Source organism: Pithys albifrons, chromosome 3 (genome assembly GCF_047495875.1).
Source record: "Pithys albifrons albifrons isolate INPA30051 chromosome 3, PitAlb_v1, whole genome shotgun sequence".
Lineage (NCBI taxonomy): Eukaryota > Metazoa > Chordata > Aves > Passeriformes > Thamnophilidae > Pithys > Pithys albifrons.
The window spans coordinates 6,621,730-6,640,598 of record NC_092460.1 but is presented as its reverse complement, the minus strand read 5'-3'; the positions used below and the strand labels follow the sequence as shown (position 1 = coordinate 6,640,598).

The window sequence follows — 18,869 nt, the reverse complement described above, 5'->3', positions numbered from 1 at the left end:
CAGGGTCTTTGATTCACTTAAACAGGCAAACAAGTCTTAAGCGCCTTGGCTGTCCTTGGCTTTCTCTATTTTCTATGAAACAATTTCAGTTTCTCTTGTCACACAAAACCAAGTGAAACTCAATTACACCAGGCACGAAGTCCTAAATTTTCCAAACTGAAAAAAAGTAGTTAAGAAGAAAGAATCTCATTAATACATCACACTGCTTTTAGGGTATCCAAGACCTCCTACTTAGCCCATGCTTTTAAAACCTGCAAATCCCAGGAGGGTGGGAAAGTCTTATGCTAGTTCTTCCATACTTCTGTTCAGAGGCTGCATAACACAGGGCAGGAGACGTTACTATCACTGCAACATTATTTCAACAGCAAATTATCCCCTGTGAACATCAGGACAAACAATAAACACTCCTGCTTCCCCTAAAAAGTAACAGATCCCCTGCATCAGCAGGGATACAACAGCTCTCACAGCAAACATGGAAAAAGGGATTCCAGCTTCGAAGTCTTATTTTTCACATATTGAATTTGAAGTCTTTAAAAATACAAATTCTCAAGAAGTAAGACAGGTTTTTAGCATCATGGACATAATCTCAAGAGTTATCATTCATGGTCACAGAAAACCAAAGTAGTAAAGCAATGGCTGAAACTACTGCCAAGTGAAGAAGACAAAGACCTTCCTAAAGAGGAAGCCAAGGAGAGAAATGCAGCCCTGAACATGCTTCAGCAGCATATCAAGGGTGGTTCTGACTCTTGAGCCAAGAGAACCACGGACACAAGACAACTGCTGCTCCAGTGTGACCGTGTGGCTCCCTGATGGGCCAATTTGGCCTCAGTGGGACATTTGACAGCACAAAAGGTCAGAGGAAGCCTCAGCAGGAGACTGGAGTTACCTGTGTTGGTGACGCTGTATTCTTCACTCTTCTTCCTGGTTTGGTAGATGATGCAGACCCAGACCAGGGAGGTGAGCACGATGCTGCACACCACGGCGATGGTGATGATGCCCACTGTGGTACGGTCCTTCCTGCAGCCCAGGGACTGCAGGATGCTCACGTGGCTGTGCGCGCGCTCCGTGCCCAGGGTGTTGGACATCTCACAGGTGTACTTCCCAGCATCCTCCAAGACCACGTTCCTAACGATCAGCAGCTGGTTGCCAGAGGTGAAGTGGTGCCTTTCAGTCACAACCAGGGGCTGGTCATCTTTCAGCCAGGTGATGCGGGGCGGGGGGCTCCCGGTGGCTTTGCACTGGAGGGCTACAGTCTCGCCCACAGACACTACATGATCTTCCAAGGGATGAACTAAAGATGGTGTCTCTGCAGGAGAACAAACATAGAAATTAGTTCTTGGGGGCAGTGCAACAACAGATTTGACATCACTGAACATTCCTGATGTTCCCACAGACACAGCAATACATGAGGCAGGCACGTGCCGAGGATCATGGCAGCTGCAAACCACAACAGACCTGACAACCACAACCAAGCCTCACCTCCCGTAAGCAGTTGCTATTGGTCTTCCCAAAAAGAAACCCCCCAGGACAAGGGCCAACAGCTGACAAGTGCGTTATTTTGTAAGACAAGACAGATGGAGGGTATTTCCTTTTGAAGTATTTGGGGTATGGGAAATAGCAAAAAGGTTGGTTGGAGGGGCTCCCTTGGCACAAGAGGAAGTGCAACTTACAGCTCCTTCTCTTAATTAATGGAGTATTTTTCATTAGTTAACTACAGCATAAAAGAACAGAACAAGACAGAGCATGGACTCTGTGTTTCTTTTCCGTACCTGCAACTGGCAGACAGCTGGAACAACCATCCCTCCCAGTTCCCACTTCCAGGCCCCCTGGCCTCCAGGGGCACTGACTTACCTAGGACGGTCAGGGTGGCGTTGGCAAGCACGGAGCCCGCGGAGTTCTGCGCCGTGCAGCTGTAGACACCCATGTCCTCGATCTTCACGTCTGTGATGAAGAAGACATCGTCGTCGGGCATGACGTGCATGCGGCGCTCCCGGGCTGCGGGGAAGTCGGTGCCGCCATCCTTCTGCCAGGCGATCTGCGGCGTGGGGTGTCCCTCTGCTGCGCACTCCAGCCGCGCCGTCGTCCCCGTGCGGCTCGTGATGTCATGGGGGGTTTTGATAAAAGAGGGCAACACTGATATGAAGGAGAACAAGAAAAGGGATCAGCAATCCCATGGGGAAAACACCATCTTTCTGCGCAGTTCTGTTTTCCTTCCCAGTGAGGACTAATGTGACAATGCCCCACAGGCAAGGGGTTGGCCACCTGCTTCTGCAGGGTATCTCTGAACTGCTGAGGACTAGCTCTGTGTTTCTACAGAACACACCTGTCTGCAGAGTCTGAGACCCCCCTGTTCAGATTACAGCTGGGATCAGAACTAATTTTCTTTTGAGATTACCCTGGGAAAAAACCCTATTATCTTTCTTACTGAGAACTTTCAATCATTACATCCCTCTTCTTTGCATCCTTTTGTATTTTCATTTTCGTTGGCGAATTGCACTGGACAAAGGCTCTGCCTGAACTGCCAAAGAGAGGCAGCTAAAGCTGTTAAGAATGTGCTGAAGTGCTTGGCTGGGTGGCAGCCATCCCACATCTGGCATGTGGTCCTCACAGGGCATTTCTCAGCGTCTACTGGGATAGAAGCAGCTGCTGTGAAGATGTTAAGAGCTCCTCACCATCAGGAATGGACCCTCAGGAATAGCAACATGCCAGAAGTGGGTCGCAAGGATTTGTACTATGTACCAGCTCAGGCTGAGGAAAGGCATGAGAAAACAGCTTCCCACTCACCATTAACAGTGAGTCGGGCCTTGTTGGAGTAGGTGGAGCCAAAGTGGTTGGTGATGATGCACTGGTAACGCCCCTCGTGTGCGAAGGTGACGTGCCGGATGTGCAGGATGGTGGTGCACTCCATCACCTCCCCGTCCTTTGCCCGCACATGGGCGAAGTTCTCAATCTCGGCGTTGTGCAGCATCTCATTGTCCTTCTTCCACGCAAACATCATGGGGGAGCTGCTGCTGCTGGCAGCCAGGCAGGTGAACCGGATGTCCTTCCCAAGGACAGCCACTGTTGTCTCAGGCTGGATGATGATCTGTGGCTTGGGGAAATCATCTGAGGGAAAAAGGCAGGAATAGTTAGTTCTGGACCATGAGGGACAACTGCAGCAAGCCAAGAGACGCAATGAGAAATGAGCAGTGCATAATGGAAAGTTACTACTGCCCATCTGCTTTTACACCTGCTTTTGTACAGCAGGAAAGGGACCTGCCCTTGCCAAGGACTGCAGCATCAAGGCTGGCTCTGCACTGCATGTGTGCCATGCACAACGCCACTGGTTTAGGTGGGACTCCTGTTCCTCTGGTTCCTTCTGTCATCAGTGGTGGGCTGTCAGACACACACAAGATGTTCAGTTTTTTCAGCAATATAGCTAACCTTGCAAAAATACTGTGGTCTAAAGGAAAAATCTTGCCTTGAACAACCCATGCATGAAGAACACAACTGAACTTAGAACTTCACCTCCAGGTCTGCATTAGCATGAAGCAGAAGATGAGAGCAGGAGGGCACTTAAAGGGCTGCAAATACCCCCTCTAGGGAAAATTGCCTACAAAAGGTTGTAATGAGGTGAGGATTTGGTCTCTCCTCCCAGTAACAAGTGACAGGATGCGTGGAAATGGCCTGAAGTTGTGGCAGGGGAGGTTTATATTGGCTAATGGGAAAAATTTGTTCACTGAAAGGGTTGTCAAGCACCACAACAGGCTGCCTAGGGAAATGGAGTCACCATCCCTGGAGATATTTAAAAGAAGTGTAGATGTGGCACTTAGGGACATGGTTTAGTGGTGGGCTTAACACTGGTAGGTTAATGGTTGGATTCAATGACCTCGAAGGTCTTTTCCAAGCTAAAGGATTCTATGACTCTACACAGCCTGTGCTGTCAAAGCAGAAACAGCTGCATTTGCCTCTGTCACCCATCTGGGGTGGAAAGCTTCACACACTCTCTCTGTGCCCTGAAGACTGCTGGTTTTAGCAAGAGTCCAAGCCGATTCATTTATTAGATTTCTACAAATGGTGTAATTTAATATTTGACTAAGGTTTAATTAAACAGCCAGGCCTCTGGAACCAGGAGTACTAGTGCCTGGAGGACTTGGCAGGCACCAGGAAGCAAAGCTGTCTTTGCTTTGTGATGTTGCTGTGGGGATGGAGCCTTCAGGATCTCTTCTTCCAGATGAGCAGAGCAAGCCTCCCAGCCTGCTCAGACAGAGGCCACCTAGGCAGAGTCCTGCCATTGGGGGATCAGGAAGGATGTAGGACCATAGCTGGAACAAAGTTTCTGCTCAGTGTTCAATGCAAGTCATGCATTCAGCTTAGTTAAATAGTGTTTGTAAAAGCTCGTTTTTCCTTCAAACACCCATTTGTGGCTCCACCCTGGATCCACACTGGTTGGCTCCAAAGCACAGAGTTTGGCTACCAAACCAGGCCTTTCTTTTCTCCAAAAGCTGAATGCATGAGTAACATCGATTTGGCCTCCTCTGATTATTTATATTTCTTTTTCTTTACAAGAGAGGTAGTAGATATTTGTGTGTGCCGAGTTTGAAATAAAGCTGCTCTGCAACCACAGTGCAGGTGCAGAGTCAACTGCAGTATTTGGGTGGGCCTTACTGACCCAAAAAATCAGCTATGATGAAAGATTCTCCTCTGCTTTTTAACTGTGTTATTTCCAAGAGGGAGAAAAGAGATGTGAAGAACACAAAGCCACAGAAGCGGCTCAGAACACTGCAAAGGGGAAAAAATTACAGCTGCAGTCTTGATAGCATCAAAGTGAGAGGACTGAGGAAGTCTCTGTGCAGCCCCATCTGGCAGTGGAACAAGCATTAGTCCCTTTTGGTTTAATACTCAGAGAGCCCTGTAAGGAATACACTCGATGCAGCAATGAGCTGTGTGGTTTTGGTGGGAAATAAACTGTAGCCAATGACAAATTTTTAAAATGCAGGCTTGGTCTTCCTTTGATCCCACTGAATAACAAAAAAACCCAGCAACCCTCTCGTAATAACACACTGGTAGTCAAAAGAAAATGTTTCCCAAGTGAGTCCTACCCTTCATACAACCTCAGAACATGCAGTCCAGACTTACCACACACAAAACTTTCTGGCAGGATGGCAAAAATGCTCTTGCTTTTCAGTGACTCAGGATGAGCACAGGTCGCCACCACAGAGGACTGCAGCCCCTTCTCCACTAACCACTGGGGCAACCACTTCAGCTGGCAGTCGCAGAGGAAGCTGTCGCTGTTAATGTGGCTGCAGGGAAACAAAACCAACACGAGCCTGCTGTGAGTCCTACACGGAGAGAAGCCTGGAAGGCTCACAGCCCTTTCATGTTAGACACATTCCTCCCGCCCCCCCAGCATGGGTGGAACTTAAAAAAGGACTGCAGGGATGCCCTTAAGGCACTAAAGATGTTAAATACATGACACATTTAAACAGCATTTCATCTCCACACAGAGCAACCCCCTCCTGTACCACAGTGACACTCTCTAGCACCTTGTATTTATTAACCAGCTTCCAGAGCAATTCCCAGGAACAGACAAGCCATGTCATCCCTGGCTTAAGGGAGACAAGCTGAGGCAGATCATCTATAACAGAGGCACAAGGCAACAGTACAGTCTGTCCTGCTCACTCTCATCTCTTACTTCCACACACATTCCTCCTCTGCCTCCTGTGGTTTGAGCATCTTTGGTGGGACCAAATTCAGGACTTAACTGTTGAATAAAAGGATAGCCAGCTCCCACTGTAAGGCCTTGAGGTCCCTCCACAGTCAACCCCAGGGGAGTAAGGGGAGAGGCCTTGCCTTCCATAAGGTGCATATTCACACACCAGGATCACCAGGGATAAGAGGTATAGCTGGAGTTGTGTTTACTGATTAACAGTAGCAGTCAAAGAGAAATTACCTAAGATATTTGTGTAAACCCAACAGAAATAGTGACTAGTTTGGAAAGCAAAACATAAAAACATTTTGCACCATTCTGAGATGCTGACAAATCCTGAGTTGAAACACCCTTCATGACAGAGGGTTAGAACAAGATGAGCTTTAAGGTCTCTTCCAACCCGAACCACTGCAGGATTCTATGACTCTACAATCCTAACAGTAATTAGGAGCCTACTGTTAGGAAAACAGCTGTGAAAAAGGAGCAACCAAAAGAGGAGTCTCAGGATTAATGTGTTTTTTTAATGTTCTGGTCCAAATTGTGGCTCAGCATAGCTCTGAGGCCAGTGAGGAACTGCACCTTTACATCAATGGGAAATTCAGACTTCAGTCTGGTTTGGTCCATAATCCCAGGAAAACCCAGTCTGATTCCTTACATTGAATGTGAGGATGCCTCAGAGACCAGAAAAATGCCTCAGGCAGAGAGGTCCTGTCCTGCAGTTTTGCAAGTTGAGGAAGAGCAAGACATCAAGAGCACAGCAGAATCTCAACTCCAGCACTGCATCGTTATATGTGAATCTACTCTGATTTTTCTATCTAATAAGCTCAAAAAATCCAGAAGTTTGAAACTAGCTAGAAAAGCAAAAAAGAAAGAAATGGACTGGAAATGGAGTGACTTACTTAGGAAATATAGAGATTCGATTTTCCAAACCTGTGCACCTCTGTTGTCCTAGAAAGATGTGTAGTCCATAAGACACATGATGGGATAAACCCTGCTGGCTAGTTGGGACAGGACACAGAGACCTTTCCGCACAATGCATTCCATATGTCCTCTATCTGAACTTCTCCATGGTGTAAACATTCCTTTGCAGTATCTGGGATCTCACTAATTCTTCCCTAATAAGATCAATCTTTCACCTCAATTTTGTTCCAAGTGCCAGTGCAAAAGATAAGGTGGTTAAACACACAACAGACATGAAACGTTTATCTTACTCATTCCCAGTCACTGGTATTAAATGTCATTGATAACAGTGACCATCTGATTCCCATTTCCAATGTCAGGAAGAAGAACCTGTACCTGACCAAATACCAAATAAATGATTTTGTGTTCCACAGACACTGCACTACTCCAGAGTGTAGTAATGCACTGGCAGTGGATTAAATATTTATGGAGAAGGGGAGAAAAGGAAACCAGGCAAGACTGGAAACAGTGTCTGATAACAGTGCTGAGTCCCAGCCTGGAGCACAAGCAGCAGCTCTGATAACACATCCATATTTTTACACCAGAAGGCTGGATGACAAGTGGATGCAGTTCAAATGGTGCTTATCACTGAAATATCAGTCCTGTGTGTGAACCCTAAACACAGGCACAGCGAGGGAGCAGATGGGCCACTGGGAATTAAATCCATGGCAGCATGAGAAGGATAGCTGGCTACCAGGACCAGGGCTGGACTTCCTGAGCAGATGAATAATTGCACAGATGCAAACCTGCTGGAAGAACCTGTTCCAATGATCTAATTTCACTCACTATTAAATGCAAGATGTTCCTGTGACAGCTACTCCTGTGTAAAAATAACTCTCCTCAGAGGAGGACAGAGGGGAGGGGGAAATAAATGAGTGGAAATGCAGATAACACCCGTGCTGCTGCTCATGTCCAGGGTAAGGAGGATCCCTGTTTCCTGAGTGGTGTGTGCAGGGCAATCACTTACAGCTGCCGCAGGCTCTTCATCCTGGCGAAGGCGTCGGCTTGGATGGAGCGGATGGCATTGTCCCCGAGGTTCCTGCAGACACAACCATGGGCAACATGAACAAAAGGGGTGCTGTGGCTGAGACAGAGCCCCTCTACATGTAGGCAATGGCTCCAGTGGCACTTAATTTGTTAGCTCCTTCTTAAGGCCATATTTGCTTGCAGCTCACAGAACTGTTCCTCAAAACATCTTAATATTGATTAAGTATTCCTGAACAACAGTCAACCAACCCAAAATTACAGGAGTGCATCACTAAGTCTTCCCTACCCCAACTTTTCACTATGCTTTCTCAGTCCCAGCTACCTCCCTCATCCAAAGCTCAGAAATTCCTCAGCCCCCTCGATAACCAAAGATAGTCAGGAATGTCATACCCCAGGCTGGACCTTCAGCAAACATAAGGGAAGAAAATACTCGCACTGAGCAACATCTGAGGACTTGGAAAGGATACTGTTGTGTTTGAAAAAATACCACAATGTTTCCAAAAGAAAGGACTGTTAAAAGCTTCCCTCACAAGTACTGGTAATCAAAAGATTCATTTGCTCTCTGAAAAAGCACAGTGTCAGATTTAGGGCTGAAGTTTTCTAAGTGACACGTAGGGCAGACAAGCACTTGAAGAGGAACATCTCAGTATATGATTAAGGGCACCTTTATTTGGGAATGTACACCCAGTCAGGCATCTCTAACCCTTCAGTGTGCTCTCAATGGCCGTAACATTTCATACACTCAACGGCCAATAAAACATGTAGAGCACAGCCACATATACTTGTCTTAATCCAGAAAGGAGGTTATTCATGAATCTCTGCTGGATTCATCAGCCTTGGAACACAGAAAAAAAAAAAAAATCACAGAGGCAGCCAAAATGTGCTTCTTGCAAATGGCTCCAAGGCAGTTGTGCTGCATGGGGATGTTCAGGGCCTGCTTCATAAGCAATCATCTGCAACATGTGTCACTGCCAGAGCCTGGATTTAGGAGGAAGTTGGGGCAAGGGAGGAGGAAGAGGGCTACATCTGAACCAGCGTATTTTCATTGCTAACAGCCTGCAAAGCAGCAATGTGCAAGTCAAGGCGAAATTTATCCAAGAACAAATCAAAAAATTAAAGAGCATGCAGATTTGCCATATGTTCTATAACTTTCTTCCTGGCACAAAAAAAGGCCAAAGTTGAGGCAGACTTATAATGAGAAGGAAGCAGGTGGCCCCCACAAATGGACTGGCTTCTCAGTTTACAAAGACACTATTAAATTGCTAGCAGATCTCTCAAGCAGCTCCTTTTGGCAGACCCCCCCTTCCCAAACTCTGAGGCATGGTGGGTTACTCACAGGTGCTCCAGGGCCTCCAACCCTGAGAACGCTTTCTTGGCCACCGACTTGATCTTGTTTCCAAACAGAGTTCTGTAGTTTCCAAACATCCAGTGCCAGATAAACAGAAAGAAAATGGGGAGAGGGAAGGCACAAAAAGAAGGAACACAATTAGTGTGGCTTTATCTGATATATGTGCTCAGTGTCAGTCCCGGGAAATCTGAACTGCACAGAGATTAAGAGGGCTGAAGCACACTCACTTTCCTGCTGCTGAAATTAAATCTTGTTATCTGTATTTGAATTTAATAGTGATGACAGGGCAAAAGGGAATGTGCCGTATCACGTAAAAAGGCAGGTTTGCTCCCATGCTTGGAAACCAGCTTGCTGAGTAACTCAAGGTCCCCTCTATTCTTTGCAGGCGTGCTGAGGACAGGATTAAGTGCAATGACAGTTTAACAAGATAGTGGTCTCTCCCTGAAACACTTTTCATTTCTGACTTCTTCCCAGACAAGAAAAGAGTGGTAATTTATTCACTGCTGCTTGGCCTGAATGGCCATTTGCACTCTGGGCTGAGGGCTGGCCCTTGACTGCACATTTACACAGCAACTGACTGCAGGGACTGCTGATTCCTTTCTTGGCTCATTACAAATACCACAGCAAAGTAATATAACAACAAATCACAGCCAACTGGTAATTTCAAGGGGCAAAAGGTAGAAAAGGTAATAATGTCCAGAGCTGAGGAGTGTGCTTGCTTGCATCTGTGACCAGAGAGCATTCCACTGAATCAGCAGCAGCAGCACAAGAGGCACTGTCAGAGGGCAACAGCCAGCTGGAGAGATCCCAGCCCAGCTGCCACCTTCAAAGTATCAGTTCTCTATAAATATTGACCAGTGGTGCTCGCCCAGGGCCAGGGCTCATGCCAAATGGGCAGGCTCCTCACCTGTTTTAACAGAACATCAACCACTGTCATTAATTAGGAATGCTTTCCTTCCCCAGGCTCACTGTAAGGTTTATCCTCCAGGTGCATCTTTTATCACCACCTGCTTCACATGGTGGCCAATGCAAGTCACCATCCACACCTCAGGTAAAAAACTGGCATATCTAGTGCTGCCTTAGATTTTGAGTTTTCCTTCAATACAGGGTGCAGCCTATCTGCAACCTGCTTCACCAACAGTATCATTCTAAATATTTAGTGACCTTTACTGAGCTCCCTATTACAGCACCAAACCCAGGCTTATCAGAGGTCCTGTCTATTGCTTCTGAGTCCATGTGGCTTTTTGCTCTGAGTGAAATACCCTCAGCACCAAAGGATGTGTGCAGTCATGTGTACCATCATTGGTAAAAGGGATGTTGCATTAATGAAGGCTTTGAAAAATCCATTAGAATGATTAATACAGTAAATAATTTACTATGTGCAAACTCTGGTCATATGGCTGCATCCATACACACTGATTTTTTTAAGCCCTATTCCTAAATAAGAACATTATATGGACAAGATAAGGGTAATAAGGATGAAAGGAACTGGCCTCAAGTTGTGCCATGAAATGTTTAGATTAGATACTGGGGAAAAAATCTCTACAGAAAGGGTTGTTGAGCATTGTAACAGACTGCCCAGGGAAGTGGCAGTCACCATTCCTGAAGTGTTCAAAAAATGGTGGATATGGCACTTCAGGACATGGTTTAATGGTGAACATGGTGGTGGTGCTGGGTTGGGGTTGATGGCTGAACTTGATGACCTTTCCAACCTTAATTATTCTTTGAAAGTTAGATGGGCATCTGTTGTTGAAAAAATTATGCTGAGCTTGGGTTTGGTAACCGTAGATTTCAATTTATAGTTTATAGTAGATTTTGGACTTTGAAAATGTGAGATACTGATGATATAAGCAGTAGGTCTGGGGATGGGAATACACAGTGTATACACCCCTTGTGCAGGCACATGCAACTTTATGGCTGTACATGAGAAATACATAACACATGTAACAAACACAGAACACAGGCCTCAGTGAACTCATGACACTTGTTATGCCTTGCAAATTTCAGCTAAGGGCTTCTCCAACTCTGAAAGGGTTTGAAACCAGCAGTCCCCTTCAGAGGGCTGTGGCAGGCTGGAATGTGAAGGTGGCAGGCTGGAATGTGAAGGCAGCAGGATGCAGCTCACAATTAGCCACCCCTGAATGCTCCTCCTCAGGCAGAGCCGGGCACAGCTCTGCCTGAGATTGCACAAGTGTAATTACACACCAGGCATGCAATTCATTAGAAAGCAGCATTTTCTCCTCCAACCAGTTTTGCACCTGCAGGAAGATCTCACTTGCTGAGTGAGCCATCAAACAACCGCTTACATTTAGCAGCTTGAATAATTAGGAACCTCGTTGTTCCCCAGTGATTCCATGATGCTTTTTATGCTTCAGTGCTTCTCAACTCCCTTTCTTGAAGCAACATTTTAATTTAGGCCTGTGCTCTCCATTCTGGAGAGCTTCATATATAATTCAGAGAAGGCTAAAGTGACTGGCCTCCCCATCTCTGTTTAACACCTTCATGTCAGCGAACAACCCTCTCTGTGCTAAATCCTTTCAGAGGCTAATCTGTGCCAGATCAAAGGGGAACGGCTTTTAAGGCAATCTCCACAGAGCCGAGGTGATTATTAATTCATTGAAGGTCTCCTCTGAAGTGCCCATTTATTTTTTGTATGCTAATGCGTTCAAAGCCGGCTGATGGCTTGAACACAGGCCCTAAATCACACAGTGAAATGTTTGCTGTAAAGGCTGATCTTTATTTAGGAAAAAAATCCTGATACTCGCTTCAGCCTTAGAAATCACCAGTTCAGGATTTATGTGAAGATGAGCTGAACAGTTCTGAGGAGATCCTTTTAAAAGTGACCACTCCCAAAAATCTTCAGAACATCTCAAGAAATAATAATCAAATAATCTTATATTCTGATGGGGTTTTCTAGCCTTACACTCTTGTTGACAAAGAGTAATCCCAGCAAGCTGTCTGTCCCACAGTAGGTTTGCCCTGTTAGGTAATCAAACCACTCCTGTCTGCTGAAAACCAACCTGATCCACATGCTCTTCCACGTTATGGAATGTGCTGCAACACCATGTGCTGCAATCCCCCCTGCCACAAACCTTCCCTGCATTCAACCAGACTCAGAGCTGGCCCAGGCTCATGTGCAATGGAGGATTTCGGTCAGCAACACAAAGAAAGATGCAACTCCAACTTCCTTAGTCTTGCACAAGCCTGTGCTGCATCCTTTGCTACTGGCAGCCCAAGTCAGCCATCTTCTGAAGGCTTTCCTTGTGCCAGATGATAAACATCAGATCAGGCCACGGCTATTTCACAGGGGAGTGACAGCTCCTCTACCCAGAGCTCCTAACACACAACCACACAGGCTGCCCCAGCTCCCTTCCTTCCTCCACCTCGTGGCCTCTGCCTGACCCCCACAGCTCATCAGGGCTCACTGTTCCTGGTTGCCGAGTTTAATCCTTTTGCTGAACTCTTTCCTGCAGTGCTGTCTCCTCCAGCTTTTTCACCTCTCTCCTGTTATCTGCTGCACCCAGCAGTTCTAACGTACCCCAATCACTTGAGTTCACTACTTTTGCTCCCATGTCAGTGTCCATGATGGGGGAATGCCCTTCAGTGGACATCCCACCAGAACAGGTCTCTCTCTCCAGTCCTTTCCTCCACCTCCTGCCTCCTTGTAACTGCACTACAGACTCACAATCCCTAGAGCCTGCAAATCCCACTGGACAAAATCTCTACTCCCATTACCCTTCTAGCTGCTCACTGCTTTCTTCAGACAAACCAAAAACTTCAGTCAAGCAGCCGAGGACTCTTCTACCCACCACATTTGCTCCTCTGTCTTTTTGTAGCAACTTGTGGGAAGATTTCCCAACTCCATGTGCACAGCAACTACTACTGGCCTCTCTCTCCCCTACACACTACTTCCCTCTGTCCTTAAATCCTTCTCTGCCTTCTGCCTCACTTTACTTGCAGCTACAACCTGGTTTCCCTCTCCCTGGACCCAGTGACTCCCCTCAGCAATGATCAAATCCCACCTCTGTCTGTGATTTCGTATTTTTCTTCCCTAAGCATTGCATCTCCACAAATCCTTCTGTGGCTCGTCCCACTCCCTGAGGAGTCTCTAATGAGAGCATGACAATATCCCTCCTGCTAGGATTCATTCCAGCCATCTGCTATCCATCGAGGTACTTTACTGCACCTCTGGCTGTGCCATCTCAGCATCAGAGACGGCGGGATGGGGGGTGCTTAGAACTTCAACAAAGGCAAGAGGTAATGATTAGAGACTCTTGATTTGTCACAAGCCATCAGAGGCTCCTCTGACAGGGCTGATTTATATCACCCATTTCAAATGGAATAGGAACTTGCACTGAGCAATGTGAAAATCCCTGCGAAGGCCGAGCAAGCCATAAACATTTGCAAGGCGCATGCTTGCCTTGGGTTTCTTTTTATCTCTTCAAGAGCCTGTGCCCCATGGTGCCTTTTATTGTCACTGCACATGGAAGCAAGCCCAAAAGATCACTCTCAGAGTATCCCACAGAAACGAATCTTGTTTCAATCCTCTGTTGTAACAGGAAGTGGGGTGATTTTTCTCTTCTGTTTATTGTTATTTGCTGCATCAATCAGTGCTTCGCTGAAGATTGCAAGGGGTCCTTTTTGTTGCTTGTTTGCTTTTAGAAGTGAGGAACAGTTGTGCTGAATTTTATAAATTAAACAATTTAAACTTCTCTCTCCTATGTCACTGAACTACAGTATGTGGCACAGTCTGTTCATCACTTTAAAAGGAAATGATTGCCTCGTACCTCCTTAGAAATGTCATTTGCACTCTTGCAAGGAGCCTGCAAAACTATTACATCTCAGATTTTCTGTTGATTATCTTGTTCCAAAGGGAGGAAAAGGCTGCATCAGAGGGATCAGACCCACCCCCACACAGGCACAGAACAAAACTGGTTTGCAGAATTCAAATCCAGGGATACTCACAGCTTGCTCAGGTTTTCCAGGCCTGTAAAGGCTCCATTGGTATCTTCTATTGTGCCCGAGATCTCATTGTGGTCCAATTCCCTGGAAAGAGAACAAGAGAGAGCTTGGAATCAGCATCTTAGTCCTAGGCTCACTGTCACAGATGAATGGAATAAAGTTTCAGAATTCCACATGAGAGCTTCCCATTTTCTCCTGATGACTGTCAGAAAATGCAGAGTCCTGCAGCAAAACATCACTAATCCCTTCTGCACTAACCCATTCTGGAAGGGTGCAGTCCAAAAATATTCCTGGCTTATTCCTACTCAAACCCTTGGAGACAGTAACAGGAGCAGATAACTACTTTTTAAAAAGTAGTTTCAGTCCTTTTCTAGTTCTGTGCATCCAAATAGAGAGAGGAAAACGAAAATAAAGTGTCAAAACTAAAGTGAAATAAACAGCTGTCCTGTCCTTAGATGCTACACTTTGGCTATTCCAGTGTATGCTGGATCTTAGCATGATGATTTATTTTCTACAAAGCTGCATTTTTTTCTGGCAATAAACTTGAAAACTCTACGAAGGAAAGCATCAGCATCCCTACACCAGCCCAACACTCTGCATTACCACTTCATAAAAAAATTTTTTTACAAAGTAAGAATTCCTTTTTCAGTGTTAGCTTCTTTTGGCTTTCAAATTGACCATCAATTACAAGAGTCAAAGAGGTCTAAAGAAAAACAAGCACACAGAACAAACACAGAGACCCACAAAAGCTGTTTAAACATTCTGTTTAAAAATCCTTCCCTCCCAGCTTTAATTCCAGCTAGCAAAGAATACCCAGCAACACAGACAGAAATTCATCATTTCCAATGTTAAGTAAAAAGAAAGGAAAACTACATAGGCTTTGTTGGTTTTATTACATCACTCTGATCTAAAACCAGGCAAAACCTAACACCAAAGCAAACTTCACCATCCAGATAACCCCAGAACCCTCAGGTACTCCTTTTGCACCTTTTGAAGATGATTATCAGAACAATTCCAGATAAAAAATATTAAGACTGAAAAAGAAAAAACAACCCCCCCCTGCATTTTGCAACACTTCAGACACAGGCATTATGGTGTAGCTTCTGGGCTCTGCAGCACAAATACACACAGAGTAACTCACAAGAAGTGGAGAGAAATTTCGAAAATAAAAAGTTTTAGTAAGGGCATGGTTATCCTCAGCTGCGACAGATCTGACATTTTTGCTCTCAGTACCTCAGCTGGCTGCAGCCTTTGCTCCTTTCTCAGCTTTGGTGTAGGAACTAAAGATGTCAAGGCCAAAAGCCACAATTCCTGTTTCTCAGCTGGATTCAGCCTGAGCCCTGGATCTCATGTCCCCGGGGAGCCCTGGCCTCAGCCAGCGGCACTGTGGCTGTCAGGGTGATCTGTGGGTCACTCTGTGCCAAAGGGAGGGATAAAAACCCAACATCCCTGCAGGGTGTGGGTGCACATAATGCTGTGGTGGCACATGACATGAGTCCAGGGGAGGCTCTTTGATGTGCTGGCATTCCCAGCACTATCCAAGTGGCACAGGAGCAAATGCATCCTCCTGGAGCTCAGTTTCTACATTTTCTCTGTGGTTGCCAAGCCAATGTCCGTTGTTCTGTTTGTTTTTGAAAGGAAAATCCCTTCTCAGACATTTCTCCTCTTCAGTTTCACCACGGGCTACTGGTCTTTGGAGCAGCAAACCCTTTCCCATGGCAGAGACAGACAAGTGGGAACAGCCTGTGGGAGCTCTGACACACACTTTTATTAATTGACTGCCACACATTGTGTTTTCTTGAAAAAGGGGAAGAAAATGGTATTGCTTGTTCATCCAAAGGCAACTCAAAGGTTTAGTGTTAGAAAGGAGGAATAAAAACCTTTTTAACGAATGAGTGAAAATAGAGAGAGTGAATAAAAAAGAGTGGGATATTTTGGCCCAGCTCTCTTTGTATTCCCACTCCTCTCCCCGCCCCTGTTGCCAATTTCCTATTCTTTCTGGCTGGCTGAGCTCGAATGCTCGCAGCCTTGTTAATCATTGTGCTCCGAGGGCTTCGGGCCTGACCTCTATTTGAATAGCTCCACATTTCAGCAGTTTCACACCCACCAAAGGCTCCCCAACAATAGCCCATAATTAAAGCATGCTCGGCTCTTTTTCACCAGGTGCAGGACCCAATAGGCCTTTCTCTTTATTAAATTAGAGCTCACTCACACACTCCCTCTCCGCCTCCCCCCTCTGCCCTGGACATAAAAGAGGCTCCACATTCAGTGCAGAGCAAAGAGAACGACCAGCTCCCCTTCCCTTCCATTTTTCTTTGGAAACCTTTAGTTCCGGTCTTGACAGCTGCCTCAGAGAGGTCCCTTTCTGAATGCCCAGTGGCTGAAAGGCTTTGGCTTAAGTTTAAAAAAAGCAAACAAAACCCAAACTCACTTTCTAGTCACTTCCTTCGCTATGAACTTCAATAAAGGAAAGAGTAAGATGCAAAAAAGTACTGTAAAGAGGGGAGATCTCTCTGTTCCCATTTCCTTTTAATGACTCAGGCCAAAATGGGCTTCTGAAAAGTATCAAAGTGTGGTGTTTTCTTTTGAAGGAAGAATTAAATCAGCATGCTGAACCCAACTAGCCTGGGAGCATGGCTGGTGCTGTAACATGGACTGTGGGAACTTTGAAGGTGCTGAGCCTGCAGCTCCCAGAGAGTAGAACAGCCAGCAGCCCTGCAGGAACCAGCTAGGAGACAGAGGCAACACAGCTGCAGGAATGGACATTTAGAACAGGATTCTCCATCTTCTCTTGTTCATAAGACAAGCCCAGATATACTTCAATCTAGCACAGTTCTTGGGTTAACAGTGCACAGTGGTATAGCATCAGAGCTGGGATCCCAGAGGAGGTTCACACTGATCTGTCTAATGTGCTCTGCTAGTCCCATAATCTCAGAAGCTGTGGTTTGGATTAGCAAACTCATTTCCAGTGTCATATTTCCAGGTATTATGTTGTGTCAGTGACTTTAAAAATAAAAGTCTGTGTTAAATGGCCACAGCCACCACTGGATGGATCACGTTGCAATTCAATATTAGAGCACATGAAACTCTTACTTTGATAGCACAGCAACTTTTTTGTTTCTCAGAGTTTACCATGAAAATCAGAGCACAGAACATTTCATGACCCAAGTGAATCCAATTCTGCATTAAACACATCTGATTACTCTCATGGTACCTGCAGCAGCTTCTTATTCCTGTGATTGGATCCAAGACTGGGTGAAGCTTTGTGTGTTGATACACTTCTGCTATAATGAGACCCCAAGCCCAATCTCTAAATTTGTTTTGCCATTGTTTTTTTTTTCTTAATGCCATCTAAGCCCTTTATTTTATATTTAATGTTCAATTGTAAAGAAAAAAGAAGTAACAAGTGTGCTTGATAGCACATTTAAGAGGATATTCAAATTTTCAGTGCTGTCCTGAGTGCAGAATGATCGAACAGAAAGCAATGTTTTCTACAAATTTCAATTAAAGTCAACATGACAGTAAGAGAGATTCCTCTACTAGGTGCAGGAATGAGACCCCAGAGATTTTTGGTCAGCTGGGGTAGATTCAGGATCCTGACCTATGTTCCTGTAATTCTATTCCAGAGCTCTCTACTGTGAAAACACCCTACAACACTGAGCAGTCCAACTGCAATTCTCCTAACTATTCTTAATTAAAAAAATACAAGTTCACCAAAGTTGAATAATGGTGCAAACATTATCAGCTGCTGAAGACAAACACAGCAGTGTTTAAGGGAGTTTGACACTGGGGACACAGGCACCCAAAGTACCTGCAAACCAGAACTGTCTGGCAGAACATAAAACTGTGGAGGGAAGATGGATGTTAGCTGACAAAAGCTGGGAGCAACTTACAGGACACGTAGGTTTTTGAGTCCCTTGAAAGCACCTTCTGCAATATGGTTGATGGAATTGTGGCTCAGCCGCAGCACGTGCAGTCCCCCAAGGTCTGCCAAGCTTCCCTCATCCAGCCTGGTGAGGTTGTTGTAGGAGAGTATTCTGAGGAAAAAAACCACAACAACTGTTGGAAATCCACCCAGTATTTTCCAAACTTCTCTATGCCAACCAGTGCCTGCATCCCACAACCACTTTACAAGAGGTGATGGTAGTGGGTGGATACATAACAGCTGGATTAGGAAATAAGATTGCAGCCTGCAAACATCCCACTAGATACCTGTGGGGAAGCCGAGATGACTGTAAGGGAGTGGGAGGCACTTGGTACTCAGCTACGGGAAAGTCTTCAGTGCAGACTACAGAGAGAGGCTTCCCTGGAAGTGGCTGGGAACAGTGATCCAACACACATGCACAGAGCCAGCAACAACAGGGATGACTTACTCCTGCTCATGTATGGCTGGGTGAGGGTCTAGGAGCACCATCCCCTCAAGTCCCCACAGGTACAGGCAACACTCAGAGGGTTGTGTTTAACTCCACTCCCATATGGACTCTCTCTGTGGCTTACAGGAAAAAGCAGTCCCTCCTTCCCTGAGCCCTCAGAGGTGGAGATCAGCGTCAAACATGTGGATTTTGAAGTTCACACATGATCTTGGCAGGGTCCAGGCTCCTGTACTCAGGAGGAGCCTTATCGTTCTGCACTTACGCACAGCAAGCCCCAGGCGCCTGGGCGTGGGTGCCTCCACCGCCTGCTCCACCCAGCCCAGAGCCAAGAGCATTTCACCACAAGGCAATTGAAAGCTTCCTTTCATGCACAGGAAGGAGGGATCTGCTGCAAACCAGCCACCTTCCCTCCCACTCCCCTTTGTCAAGGAGCACACAGCCTGCTTGAAATCCTCCCCCCTTACAAGACACTCATATTGGAGGGTTGTTTTTTTGTTTGTTTGGGTTTTTTTGCTAGTTCTCCATCTATTCTCTTCTCCTTGCCTGTATT

The 18,869-nt window shown here is 45.9% G+C and overlaps 1 protein-coding gene across 1 annotated transcript in view; it reads right to left on the bottom strand.

Moving 5' to 3' along the window:
• LRIG1 (leucine rich repeats and immunoglobulin like domains 1) overlaps positions 1–18,869 on the bottom strand; it is a 92,036-nt gene that overhangs the window by 5,671 nt on the left and 67,496 nt on the right. The window contains exons 8-15 of the mRNA XM_071550290.1: positions 17,840–17,983; positions 13,950–14,030; positions 8,973–9,044; positions 7,617–7,688; positions 5,119–5,282; positions 2,785–3,105; positions 1,852–2,133; positions 887–1,306 (exon numbers count right to left, since the gene is read on the bottom strand). Of these exons, the coding sequence (XP_071406391.1) occupies positions 887–1,306; positions 1,852–2,133; positions 2,785–3,105; positions 5,119–5,282; positions 7,617–7,688; positions 8,973–9,044; positions 13,950–14,030; positions 17,840–17,983 (1,556 nt within the window). The remainder of the gene's footprint in view (positions 1–886; positions 1,307–1,851; positions 2,134–2,784; positions 3,106–5,118; positions 5,283–7,616; positions 7,689–8,972; positions 9,045–13,949; positions 14,031–17,839; positions 17,984–18,869) is intronic.